General features: G+C 34.9%; 1 protein-coding gene across 2 annotated transcripts in view; it reads right to left on the bottom strand.

Annotated features, from left to right (window-relative positions):
* The window catches only part of TRPM7 (transient receptor potential cation channel subfamily M member 7), a 97,441-nt gene that overhangs the window by 14,580 nt on the left and 68,062 nt on the right, over positions 1-14,799 (bottom strand). For both annotated transcript variants that reach the window (XM_069483777.1, XM_069483768.1), the window contains exons 26-30: positions 13,782-14,497; positions 10,945-11,012; positions 6,829-6,925; positions 3,209-3,279; positions 1,287-1,321 (exon numbers count right to left, since the gene is read on the bottom strand). In XM_069483777.1, the coding sequence (XP_069339878.1) occupies positions 1,287-1,321; positions 3,209-3,279; positions 6,829-6,925; positions 10,945-11,012; positions 13,782-14,497 (987 nt within the window). The remainder of the gene's footprint in view (positions 1-1,286; positions 1,322-3,208; positions 3,280-6,828; positions 6,926-10,944; positions 11,013-13,781; positions 14,498-14,799) is intronic.

Raw genomic sequence — 14,799 nt, 5'->3', positions numbered from 1 at the left:
ATTAGAGGCTTAGCTGCTTTCCCATTATACAGCTATGTGGCCCTGCTTAGGACTGAAAGGGCCAGATTCAGAAATGACCTCAGGAGTAGAGGACCTCCGTAGTCCCTTTCCAGCTCTTACATTCTATTGGACCCTGATGTTTCCTGTAGATTTTCACCTTAATAATAGAAGTATTTTCTTGTAAGAAGTATTTTGAACCCTAGCATCATCCCTTTGCCTGCTGCTGATAAATCACTCTTTTCTCATCACTCAAAGAGTTGCTGATCAACTCCACCCTTCTGGGTACTTCTTTAGGTCAGCATTCTGTAAGACAATGTTGTTAAGACACTAAAATCAAGATCAATTTCAAGCACCTATTCTGTATTTACATCCCATGGCTTTGGTTATAAAAGAAAATATTCCCTGAAGAGGTCTGACTGTAGGTAGGTCTTCCAAATGGCATTTCAGGGTTACGATACTCAAACAATTTGAACAGCTGCTTATACTTGTGGCATCTGGTTTATTTTCTTCTCTATATATTAAGATCAATTTCTGATTCACAGAAGGGGGAAACACTGTAGAATACATAATTTCCCTCAAATTGGCTTTTCATCTCAAGTAATCCATATTAGATAATAACTCTACCACACTTCCAGTATCAAATGGGTGTCAAAACAAGACTTTATTTTTAAATGTCCTTTGGAATCTTAAAATACTAATTCCTAGGCCAGAAACAGAGGTTATCTTAAGATCCTTCTTTATCCTTATGTCTAATCTGTACTAAAAATTTTACTTTCTGGGGAAAATTACCTGTAAGATTGCCTTTGTTTCGACTTTGGGTTCTGGATTACATCAGCTTTATAGATCTTCCTGTGTGCAGGCTTTCTAATGTATACCGTGTATTACTGCTCTAATCGTCAAAGGACTTTCCAAGAGCAGATGAAAGCTTTGATTAGAATGATGGCTAGAGTACAAAACTAAAGTCTCAAACTAGGTCTCCGAACAAATTTATTCAAGAGCAAGATGGAAACAGGACTAAACAATAAAATCGTAATTGTATTCTTATTAGGAAGATTTTAGTAGAGCTGTAATTATAATTATATAAAATAAATCTAAATTTAAAATAATAAATTTAACTCATAATAAATGAGTTCCTTTAGTCTCACCTATGTAAAGATAGGAAATGCTAGAATAATCATCACCCATAGTTAAAGGAATGTTAAAAAGATGATGCAAAGAGCAGAAAAAAGACAACATTCAGTAACTATGATACTTTTCAGGATAATAAGGAAAAAAGGCTTACTTACATGTCTCTCTTTGATGGTCTATCTTGTAACCAATCCTTTAGTCAAAAACAAAAACAAAAACAACTTAAAAGACAAAATTCTCTAGACGAAGCATAACTGCTTAACTGTTTTGTTTCCTATAGTATGTTTTAAGAATGATGGGCTAAAAAATTAATATTTGGTCCTCATTTCATACAACTCATCTAACAAAACAATAATGTATTTATTGTAACTGTTTTTATTATAAATGTAACTATCATAAAGCTGTTCCACAAGGTGGAATAAAAAATTTCAGCAGTGTTATTTTCTACAAAAGTCTTCCTAACTCTTTATAAATTTTTGAGTTGTTTCTGAGGACAATTTTATTCTGTTAAAATATATACTTGTTTCTATGATTCTAAAAATAATATGTGTCCCTTGCCGAAATATCATCAAAAGCACAAGAGAAAAATTAAAATCATGTAAACTGTGAACAAAGATAATCACTAATGATATTTAGGCATATTTCATTGCAGCCTTTCTTGTGTATGCGTGTGTGTGGTTTTTATTCTTTAGTTTTATAATGTCATGTCTAGCTGGGGATTTATTTTTACTTCCCAGTTTGGGACTCATGCTGCCTGAATTTGAATCTTGACTTAACTGTTTGTACAATTCTAAACTATTTATAATCTCTTCAAATGTTGTCTACTCTCTCAAGGCCAATTAGATACATTTTCCATGTCTCTTTACCTTTAGCATATTTCCCGTCTAATTATAGTTCTGTGCTGCTTTCTGGTTTAGTAATTCTCTCTTCAGATGTGACCAATCTGTTATTTAACCCCCACTGATGATTTTCATTTCTGGATTTTTTTCAGATTTGCCAGTCTTTTTTAATAGTATCTTCTCCTTTTCTCATGTTTTCTATTTAATATTTTATGTCTAGGATCACTTTAAAATAATTATTTTATAAATTGTAATAAATAATTCTACTACCTTAAGTTATATATACTGACTCCCATGAGTTTTCTAAATTGGAATTGGGAGGTCATCTTCAATGGGGCTGTAGTTCTTGTAAAACTGTACAGCTTAGGTTTAGGATGAGTCTCCCCAGAAAGAATGATTTCTCACTGTGAATCTCTGTGTTAACTAACCCTTTTTCCACAAAAATAACTCTTATCAATAATTTTTTAAAAATTTATTTTTTGAGACAGAGTCTCACTCTGTCACCCTGGCTACAGTACAGTGGCATCATAGCTCAAACTCCTGGGCTCAAGCAATCCTCCTGCCTCAGCCTCCTGAGAGGCTGGGACTGTAGGCATGCACCACCATGCTCGGCTGATTTTTTTCTATTTTTCATAGAGACAGGGTCTCGCTCTTGCTCAGGCTGGTCTTGAACTCCTGAGCTCAAGCAGTCCTCCTGCCTCAGCCTCCCAGAGTGCTAGGATTATAGGCATGAGCCATCATGCCTGGCCAATAACATAATTTTTAACAACAAAAATCTATCTCTTTATAATAGGACAGATATATTTTGGATGTAAGTTAATATTTTCTTGATCATAATTATGAGCACTCCCTTCTATATACTTGTAAAGAGTAATTTTTCTTCTTTCTCCTGAGCTATTTGTCTTGGTTGTCAGTGTCTAACTTTTAAACGAAGTTTGCAAAATCAAATACCACCTCAGTTAGCTGGAAATGAGTTCAGATAATTAGTCCCAATTCAAACAAAAAGAGATTCCTGCTCTTCTTTCTTCTGCATAAATTTTTCTTTAAAAATTCCTGACTATTCACTGTAGGAAGAAACATTTCTATAACTGCTACCATGGACTAAAGTCACTTTTCTAAGGAAAAAATTTTTTTGAAACCTTGATATAATCACAAATAAAATTATTACCACTTGTTAGCTCTTCTCTAATACATTTTAATGTATTTAATAACATATATTTGTTTAATTGAAATGTACAAACCGGTAGTAAAGCTGCTTTGGAATCTACTTCATGAGTGTCTTCAACAGATAGCCTTCTACTGGTGCTTTCCACTAAAAGAAAATTTAAAAAGATAAATTACACAACTGAATTTTTTTTTAATACCAACTAAACACAAAGTGTTTCTAGGCATAGTATAACATTCATAAGATAATTTAACCTAACCCAAACACACTGAACACAAGAGTGACATGAGGCTCATGAAACCCCAGAATTATTCAATTTATTTTGCGTAAACTATTAAATTTATTTATTGTGAAAGGGCAATAAAAAATTGAAAGAGGCCAGGTGTGGTGGCTCATGCCTATAATCCCAACACTTTGGAAAGCCAAGGCAGGAGGATTACTTGAGCCCAGCAGCTAGAAACCAGCTTGGGCAACACCGCCCTACTCCAAAAAGTTAAAAAATTAGCCAGGTGTGCTTGTGCACACCTATAGTCCCAGCTACTCAGGAGGCTGAGGCAAGAGGATCACCTGAGCCCAGGAGTTTGAGGCTGTACTGCACCATGCAGCCTGGGTGGCAGAGTGAGACTCTGTCTAAAAAATAAGTAAATAAATAAAAAAGGAAAAAGAAAAATGAAAGAGTATTAAGCAAAAAGTCTTTCTTGAGAAGTAAAAAAAGAAAAAAAAAACCAAAGTCTTTCTCTTTCTCTTGTTCCCAAATCACCCTTATTGGGGGCAGTCAGTTTTTTGTGTATCCTTCTAGGGATAGTGTGTGTGTGTGTGTATACTGTGTGTTTGTCCCCATCCTCCATCTTTTATTATATACTATAATATATAATATAGCCTGAGGTTTTTAATTTTTTTTTAAGAGATAGGGTCTTGCTCTGTCACCTGGCTGGAGTGCAGCGGCTTGATCACAGCTCACTGTAACCTCCAACTCCTGGGCTCAAGCAATCCTCTTACCTCAGCCTCCCAAGTAGGTGGGACCACAGGCGCATGTCACTACACCTGGCTAATTAAAAAAAATTTTTTTGTAGAGACAGGGTCTCATTATGTTGCCTAAACTGACCTTGAACTCCTAGCCTTCAGCAATCCTCCCGCTTTGGCCTCCCAAAGTGCTGGGATTACAGGCACAAGGCCCAGCTGAGTTTTTTAACTTTAAGGTTAGAGATTTTTCCATATAAAAAGAATACTTTCCTATTGTTTTTTGATGCTACCTTTAATTTCATATTATGGATATACAATAATATATTTAAACAAACTTCTGATGGACATTTGATCTGTTTCCAATCTCTTGCTATATAAACAAGGCAAGAATGAATAATCCTTTTCCCCGGATTTAAGATAACACCTTTGTTGTCATATCTTGTTTGTTTATCCTAAAAGAACTTTACAATTAAGCTTATTTAAAACAAAAAAAGTCAGGATATTAAATTATAACTCTACTTAGAGAGAACTTACAATTTTATGATAAAATAAAGGGAAACCTCTATATGATAAAGGAAAACCTTTAAAGGAATGAAGGGAAATCTCACAACAAAATTTGTATTCCAGTGTAAAAGGCAAAAAACCCCCACATTTAGGTAAATTAGAAAACTGTGCAAAACTTTTTTCAATATGAAGAAACTGACAGAATACCTTATATTCTGAATCATATCATTAAGAAATTTAATCAAATACCAGAGGATCTAGAGTGTTGGTCTACTCAAAATTATGATATATACTGATGGGAAAGGGTAAAGGTGTGTATATTTGTGTGGGAGTGTGTGTGTACACTCTAGGAATAGAGAATGGGAAAAGAGAGTTCAATCCTTGTCTTCTTTAGTTAAAGGTCAAAAGATACGGCCTAAAACTGAAATATGAGAATACAGCAATACAGGTTGAGTATCCCTTATCAGAAATTCTTGGGACCAGAAGTGTTATAGATTTTGGATTTTTTTGGATTTTGGAATATCTGTATTATACTTACCCAGCTGAACATTCCAAATCCAAAAAATCTGAAATCTGAAATGCTCTAATGAGCATTTCCTTTGAGCGTCAAGTCAGCACTCAGTAAGTTTCAGATTCTGGAGTATTACAGATTTTGGATTTGGGATGTTCAACCCGTATAAGCATGCTAACTTTAGCAATAACATCCATGTTATCTTTAAAAACTGACAATTTTATTTCTTCCCTCCTAATCCTTCTACTATTTCTTTTACTTGCCTTAAAATTCTGACTAGAATGTAAAATAGAAACAGTAACAGTCAGAATCCTTGCCTTGTACTCCATTTGGGCTTTCAGTATTTCACCGTGAAATAGTATGTTTGTGATAACTTTTTGTAGATACTCTTTACTGAGATTAAGGAATTCCACTCTAGTCTTACTTTACTAAGAGTTTTGGTCGTGAATGGATATTGAATTTTATTAATGCCTTTCCAGTAGCTATTGAGATTATTTTAAGATTTTTCTCCTTTGATTTGCTACTATCATGTATCAAAATAATTATATTTTTGAATGTTAAACCAACTTGCATTCCTGGAATAAACTCAACTTGGTGATGACATATACTGCTGAATTCAGTATACTAATACAGAATAAAAGCAGAAGTGATGGTGAGGGGGTAAGGTAGTACTGTTACTCTTAAGGAACCTTTATAATTACACATGGAGGGTTACACATCGGGTTGGAGTGAGAAATTTTTCACAGCGTTTGTGTGTCTGTGTGTGTGTGTGTTTTAATTTTGAACCAAAAAATGTATTAGCTGTTTTTAAAAGTTAAGCTCGTAAAGTATGTTGGCTAAATGATGATATAGATTAAAACAACAGATTTATTTGTAAAAGCTAAAATCAGCAGGGTCGGGCACAGTGGCTCATGCCTGTAATCCTAGCACTCTGGGAGGCTGAGGCAGGAGGATCACGTGAGCTCAGGAGTTCAAGACCAGCTTGTGCAAGAGTGAGACCCCTTTTCTACTAAAAATAAAAAATTAGCCGGGCGTGGTGGCACATGCCTGTAGTCCCAGCTACTCGGGAGGCTGAGGCAGGGGGATTGCTGGAACCCAAGAGTTTGAGGTTGCTGTGAGCTAGGCTAGGCTGATGCCATGGCACTCTACCCAGGGTGACAGAGATATTTAAAAAAAAAAATTAAAAAAAAAAATTTTGGGGGTACAAAAGTTTAGGTTACGTATATTGCCCTTCACCCTCCTCAGAGCTTCAAGCGTGTCCATCCCCTAGATGGTGTGTATTGAACTCATTATATATGTATACACCCATCCCCTCCCCGCCACATCTGCCCGATACCCAATTGTTATTCCTAATGTGCTCTTAGGTGATGATCAGTGAAACCAATTTGATGGTGAGTACATCAAATGGTGGTGCTTAAAAAATAAAAATTAAAAAAAATAGTAAGATGAAATAATATAAAATAAAATTAGCAGAGTTGTAAAAAGCAAATCTTTATATTTCATCTTGTGGACTGCTGTAAAAAATATTTTAATACAACATTCTAATAAATGTTAGGAATTATATGACTTATTCAAGGTTATAGTCACAATGATGGACTAGAATCTTCATCTTCTAACTACTGCATCATTTACTGCTCAGGTGTTTGCCAAACATAAAATACATTTAAAGTTTAAATGACTATGTTTGGTAATAGAATTCATATAGTCAAAATACTCACCTTGTTCTGAATGAAGAGGAACAGAAGTTTTGTGACACTCGGTAAATCCAGCATGAGAACTCACATGTTTCAAAGTGTTTTCAGAAGGAGTATCACTCTGCAAATATTATACATAGGCCTAATTTTTAAACAAGTGAACTGAATTTCAAACCATTGCTTTAAGTAGTATAAGAGTCCCTTAATATTTAGCTCAATATGCTTTATTCCACCTGGATACCAAAGGGTATATTACAGATTATGGTTATTTTCTTCAACGTCAATCTCAAAAACTGCAACAAAACACTGTACTTGCTTATTGTTCATAAATCCATATGAATTAATCCTTTTTCACAGAAATACAAGTTCACAAAAAAATTCGGAAAAATATAAGAAACCATGGGGGAAAAAAAATAAAACATTATCAATTCACTCTCTCCCAAAGCTATTGTCTTATACATACACTGACACACCTAAAATATCAATTGTGGGGAGGGTGCTATTTCCTTTTGGGGATCTTGGTACTTTATTGATTTGTATGAACTATTTATACGATAAAAATAACTCTGATTATCAAATTTCGATTTTTTCTAATTTGTTTTAATTTATCTATGCTTAATTTTTTTAGTTACTTAAATCTCTTTACATCTTCCATTAATACTTTCTATTATTTATACATTTAGAAGCCTTGCTGGCTTAATACATATTTGTATTTTAAAATTTTCAATGATTTAAATTTTTACATTCACTTGAATTTATCCAAGCTTATAAAGTGATATGAGAACATAAACAGACTTTTCCAAATTTCTACCCAATTGTCCAGTCTGTATTTACTGACAAAGCATTCTCTTTCGGCTGGGAATTGTGGTTCACATCTGTAATCCTAGCACTTTGGGAGGCCAAGGCAGGAGGATTGCTTGTGCTCAGGAGTTAGAGACCAGCCTGAGCAAAAGTGAGACCCCCATCTTTAAAAAAAGATAAAAGAAAAAAAGAAAAAACAAAAAGCATTCCCTTCTTCATGAATTTCTGATCCAACCCTTTGTTACATTCTTATTTGTAGAAGGGTTATTTCTAGGTCAGTTGAAATGTTTCCCTAAATATTCACGAATCAACTGTTCCAGCTGCTTAATATTTTGCTATTTAATAGCTAATTCTCTCTCATTTTCTTTTTTTACCTGTTTATTTTTCCAAATGAACTAATGAATTACATTGAACAGCCTGGGGAAGATCTGACACTTTCACATTTATCTTCTCAGCTATGAGCAGGTCACATTATTACACTACTTTAAAATATTTCCAGACCTCTACCACCCCTCAAAACAATAGGTTTCAAAATGTAACTACTTCAATAAACTAGTACTTTCATTAAATTAACTTACATCTCAAGGAATTAAGCTTTTCTGGCTTTGATGCTCCATGCTCATCACATTACAGCTGATTTATATAGCCATGCTGACCCTTTTCCTGTAGTCACAAAGCAGACTCTAGTTTCCTGTCTGATTTTAGTTGATTCTCCTGGAACCAGTTCTAGCTATTTCTTGTTTGCTTTGTTTTAAGTATTTTCCTTGGTATATTCTTTGATGCTTATCAGTTTCATGGAACCATCTAAGACAGGAATTCTAACCTGGGTTTCAAGGAATTTGTGAAAATCTATCTCAATAGAAAAATTTTGCCTGTGTACATTTTTCTAAGAAGAGGGTCTGCAGTTTTTGTTTTGGGTTTTTTTTGAGACAGAGTCTCATTCTGTCACCATGGGTGGAAGTGCAGTGGCATCATCGTAGCTCACTGCAATCTCAAACTCCTGGGCTCAAGCAATCCTTCTGCCTCAGTCTCCCAGGTAGCTGAGACTACAGGAACATGCCACCACACCTGGCTAATTTTTTCTATCTTTATAGTAGAGACGGAGTCTCGCTCTTGCTCAGGCTGGTCTTGAACTCCTGAGCTCAAGTGATCCTCCCACTTTGGCCTCCCAGAGTGCTAGGATTACAGGTGTGAGCCATTGCGCCTGGCCTCCGTAATTTACATTATATTTTCAAAGGGGTATATAACCTACAAAAGGTCAAAATCTCAGAGTCTCTGACCATCAGCTAGAGCTCATTATTTTATTCTTACAGTTTGAATTATTCTCCTCTAAATAAATTATTCAAAATTGTTTAATTCAAAACATAGCCACTACTTTACTGCTCACTCACAAAAACTTGCAATTTCTTCTTGTTTTTAACAGGAAGTTACCTGCCCATTTAAAAATATTTAGCACATTCCTCTTTTAAGTTCACTGTTAAAAGGTGAAATCTGTGGGAAAACCCTGATGCTTTACCTTTTACCATTAAAAATGTCCATTTATCCCAAACTTTATTTCTTACATATATCAAATCCTTCACAACAGCAAAATGATGCCACTAGAATGTGGTAATGCAATAATAATTTGCATATAGGAAAAAGAAAATATGACAAGAAGTTTTACTAAGTTTAAATAATTCTAGATTATAAACAGCTTTACTAAAACTTACAAAGGTCCAGAGAATACTTCATTTACCTATAAAATCCATTTCAGTTAAAACCTATTCAAGAAAAACCCTATATGGAATATAGATATATCATGGCTCACATTACAATTATAAAACCAACTTTAGCAGAAAGCAGTCTGTTGTTCTTATCCCTTTTTCTCATTCCTTTCTCTCTCTTTTCATCATTATATATTGGCTAAAACTAACTAATTGCACTCAACCAATTTATTTTGCTCTCTCCTTCTAAGTCAGGTATGCCACCGTTAAAATGGTTAGAAAACACTGCAAATTACGGTCTTACAGGGATGACAGGTCCACTGAACCTATATCTACTTCGTCCATCTAAAGGTATATGTATATTTTAAGCTGACTTTCTGACTCCTGCATATACTATAGCGATTTTATCTTGTATTCAGGCATCTCTGTATACTCTGTAATTGTGTTTCTTACATCATTTGAGATAAGAAAATCATGCAACTATTTTCAAACTTAAAAGCAAATATAGAAAGGAAAAAAAAAACCTGTAATCATTACCTCTCAATTTGCATATATTCACCAATTAAATTCCAACTATATCTAGTTAACAGACATTAAACTAAGTTAATTTAATACAATACTTTAATCAAAATATATGCAATTAAAAATACAAATGCTAACATTTGTAGTATAAATATCAAAATGCATTTAAGTCAGCCTTTTATACATAGGGTAGTAAGTAATATGGGCCTGACAGCAATTACAAAATTAACTTTAGATCATATGAGAAGCAATCATTCATGGAAAACTCTTCGTAAGTCATTATTATTACCTTGGTTTTAACTTTAGGAAAACTCTTGTTTTCATTGTATTTGTCACTTGATTATTTCCACAACGTAAGTCCTCTTAATTATTTTGGTGTAGCTACTAACATTATTGCCCTTAAGGCTCTAAATAGCCACAGGTAAATTTTGAAAGCAATATTTAAGAAATAAAAACTAATTTTCAGGCAGGAAACATAATATTTTTGCCAGTTCTATATATTTTAAAACTTATTTAACAAACATTTACTGAATATCTTGCACTTTTCACATGATATACAGCTTTTTACTGCCAGGCTTGACAGGTTTCTGAAGAGTCAGAATGAGAGCAAGAATGAGACCCTGTCTCTATTAAAACTAGAAAGAAAATAAGCTGGGCATCGTGGTCCACGCCTGTAGTCCCAGATACTCGGGAGACTGAGGCAGGAGGATCACTTGAGCCCAGGAGTTTGAGGTTGTAGAGAGCTACCATGACACCACTGCACTCTAGCCAGGTCATGTTCTAATAAACTTTTGGACCTGGGAAAAGAGTTGAGCTCAGTAAATATTTGGTCAATGGAAAACATATAGGAAGAAGCATTTTTAAAAAGAGAAATGCTAAATAGGTGATGTTTTCTCAGTTAATAAAAAATGCAAGCTAGCTGTACATTTTTTCATGTTCCTCATTGTTTTTTTTCAAATTGGGAATGGCTTCAAATATTTGTATTATCACGTTGATGATGGTTTCTGCTAAAACTATATTTTTACTGAAAAAATGTTTAAGCTGATTTTGAACTAAATTAACCAAAATAGGGAAATAAAACTCAATTGTACTGTTATAATAAGGATTTACTTACAGATAGTGTTTCTTTTATTTTGTTTGAAGTTTGTTTAAACCTCTGTATATCCATGCTATCTCTGTGTCCTTTAACAGAAACAAACAAAAAGACTGCAATGAAAAATTTTTGGTTTTCCTTATCTATCAAAATAAGGGCATCAGTTAAAGTCTATAAAAGCACATGATTTATGTTGTTTTTCAAGTGGTTTTGATGGCTTTGCACTGTCTCCTTTATCTCTTCTGATAAATAAAACTGAAAATATTTTATAAGAAGCTGGTGAAGATTAGCAATTCAGCTTACAGTAAAAACAAAAAGGTAAAGGCCTTACAAGTGAACAATACATGATATGAACGCATAGCTTGAAATTTAAGAGAAAAAGGAGGAACAACCATTTTAACTACTAATAATAAAATATAAAAACATTATGTACACATATAGTTATCGCCCCACTGGTAATACATTAATAAATAAGCTAAAATGCCAGGCACAGTGGCTCATACCTATAATCCTAGCACTTTGGGAGGCTAAGGCAGGAGGATTGCTTGAGCTCAGGAGTTCGAGACCAGCCTGAGCAAGAGCTAGACCCTGTCTCTACTAAAAATAGAAAAATAATTATCCACATAGTCCCAGCTACTTGGGAGGCTGAGGTAGGAGGATTGCCTGAGCTCAGAAGTTCACAAGATTGCAGTGGGCTGTGATCATGCCACTGCACTCCAGCCTGGGAGACAGAGCGAGACCTTGTCTCTAAAAAAGTAAATAAAAATAAATTGGGATAGATTTTATATACGAAAAGTTATATATCTATAAATCCACAGTGTATTCACATAGCCTAGCAGTAGATATCAGCATGTCGGTATCAGCATGCCTAGATAACTTGCTAGGACAGCCTAACATGGAGATTTTACATGGGCTTCTTAACATATTCTCTGAACAATCTCTATCCATATACTATGACTAGGTAAATTTCTAGACTGGGAAGGCAAGAACAAGTGTCTTAAAGACAAGGTTAAGGGCTGGGTGCAATGGGTCACACCTGTAATCCTAGCACTCCAGGAGGCTGAGGCAGGAGGACTGCTTGAGCTCAGGAGTTCGAGACAAGCCCGACGAGCCGAGCAAGAATCAGACCCTGTCTCTACTAAAACTAGAAAAATAATTAGTTGGGCATTGTGGCCCACGCCTGTAGTCCCAGTTACTCGGGAGACTGAGGCAGGAGGTCCACTTGAGCCCAGGAGTTTGAGGTTGTAGAGAGCTACGATGATACCACTGCACTCTAGCCAGGGCAACAGAGCGAGACTCTGTTTCCCACAAAAAAAAAGAAAGAAGACAAGGTTAGGAAGCCACCCAATGGAAAAATTCAAACCAAAAGAGGCAGAGGGCCTCATTTATACTTCAGAACATTCTGGGTATGCTCACAAGCAACCCAAGTTGTTGCTGAGAATTCTTTGTTAAGTGTTTTAATCTTTAATAATCTAACAGGAGACCATTAGAACACCATATTCTCCCAATTAGTAGGGATTTAGCTAGAGGCTATTTAGGTAGCCTTATAAAGCTTTCCCTTTTCACCTATTGCTTCCACATGACATATTGTAAACATTTAAATATGCTTTAGTCTCTACCACCACTAAAATAAAACACTCAAAACAAACAAAATCACAATATTAGTTATTTCTTTCTGTTTGCCTTCACTGCCAATCTTTTCAAAGAGTCAAGCCCAATTATTCCCATTACATTCTCTTCTCCCATTTGTACTTTATTTCACTATAATCTGGCTTCTCCTCCATTACTTCTTTGACTGAAACAGTTTTCACTAAGGTCATTAATGTGTTATTGTGAAAATAAATATTTATTTCTGTTCTTATCCTATTTAAGCTATCATAGGTAGAAGAATAAATCAGGGCCGGGCACGTTGGCGCACACCTGTAATCCTAGCACTCTGGAAGGCTGAGGCAGGAGGATGGCTCAGGAGTTCGAGACCAGCCTGAGCAAGAGCGAGACTCCGTCTCTACAAAAATTAGAAAAAATTAGCTGGGCAACGAAAAAAAACAGAAAAAATTAGCCGGGCATGGTGGTGCATGCCTATAGTCTCAGCTACTTGGGAGGCTGAGGCAGGAGGATTGCTTGAGCCCAGGAGTTTGAGGTTGCTGTGAACTAGGCTGATGCCACAGCACTCTAACCCAGGCAACAGAGTGAGACTCTGTCTCAAAAAGAAAAAAAAAAAAGAACAAAAAAAGGAATAATTTCTTTCTGAAACACTCCCCTCTCTGGATATATGTGAGCAGACCATAAATATGCATTTTCCAAGAGTATTCCTATTGTCCTGATGTAATTATGAGTAGTGCACCCTTCACTCTCAAAGTGTCCTGGTTTGGATCAAAATTATATGGTTATTCTACATATAAGGCATTGGCCCTTTGTCAGTTGTCTCTAACCTCCCTATACCTTCCTATTGTTCTCCAAGTACCTAACACTTAAGAATCACTCAAGGTTCTTTCAATAGGACTTGATCAAATTCAATTGAAGATACATTCAAAAGACAGAGCCCAAATAAGTTTCCATACAATTGTTATTATAGTAAATTGCATCAAAGAGGTATGTGCCAACATAACCCTTCCAACCAATTTAATCTATTTCCCCCACATTTGATTCCTTTTAAAAATTTTAGAACTTCCATGCCAAGATCAGGACCAAAAAACAAAAAAAAAATTTAGAACTATATTATAAAAGTCCACTTGTAACACAGTACATGTTTTTACTAATTAACTAATTATTTTTCTTTTTAAGGTGATAATTTTTGTTTTTAAGGTAAAAAGTAAATAATATTGATATAAAAATAAGTACCAGGTTGCCAAACTTACCTACAAATGCGCCAAATTCTATATTATCTCCTTCTGCAGCTTTAGAACAAACAGTTTCTTGATCTTTGGTTACAGTTTCCAAGTGGCTTTTACAACTTGGCTGGGACGGTGTACTAACAAAAAATTTGGTTGGTGGGGATGATAGATGTGGTATGCTATTAGATGAACTGCCTAATTTTTTATTTTTATTAAATACTTTTAAGAGTTCCACCCCATGTAGTCTCTGTCGCAGTTCTGGAGGAGAAATAGCACTTGGGAATAAGGCACCAGAAGAGGAACCAGCCTCTGGAAAATTAAATTCTTTTCTCTGGGGTATTACAGATAAATCTTGACCAAATATGTTACTTTGGGGATCTTTGTCATCTTTCATAAAAATATTACAAAGAAAAGGATTATTACTTTCAAGTTCACCTTGAGGAAGAGAGGAGCTAAGTGTATTTACGACACTATGCTTTTTCCATACAGAAGGTCTTACAGGACCATCATCAATAAGGTTTTGGGCCAAATGTTTGGAAATGCTCAATTCTCGTGTGATTTCATTGTGAACTTTGCTAGCTTCTGAAGCTTTCTGGGCAGTGAGTGTTTTTAATGTATCTACAGTGAGGGCTGAAAGATCTTGCAAATGGCCAATTTGAGAATCTAATGACTGTAATGATCTTTTTATGTAGTTGACACGATCTCCAACTTCTTTAATCTGAATGCACATCTGCTCCACTCTGTAGGGGAGAAACAGGCTTTTAATAAACGTTAAAAATTAAAGTAGAAATTCTTTTTTGTAGTCTCAAATAATGGTAAAAAGAGAAAAAATTTTACATGCACTCAAACGAGAAGATATAAAATAAGGTATGGTTATTTATTTATACAAAGCATACCTTATGTTTAAAAAGGATCCAGTGCTAATCCTATCATACTAAAATGTAAGATTTCAAAAAACACTTTTGTTCCACAGGTTATTTATTCCTATTTCCCCACATCAAAGTAACACAAAAAATGTGTATATAGCTACATATACATAGAA

This window comes from Eulemur rufifrons, chromosome 2 (assembly GCF_041146395.1).
Source record: "Eulemur rufifrons isolate Redbay chromosome 2, OSU_ERuf_1, whole genome shotgun sequence".
Taxonomy (NCBI): domain Eukaryota; kingdom Metazoa; phylum Chordata; class Mammalia; order Primates; family Lemuridae; genus Eulemur; species Eulemur rufifrons.
The sequence above is the reverse complement of the archived record's forward strand: the minus strand, read 5'-3'. Positions and strand labels throughout refer to the sequence as shown.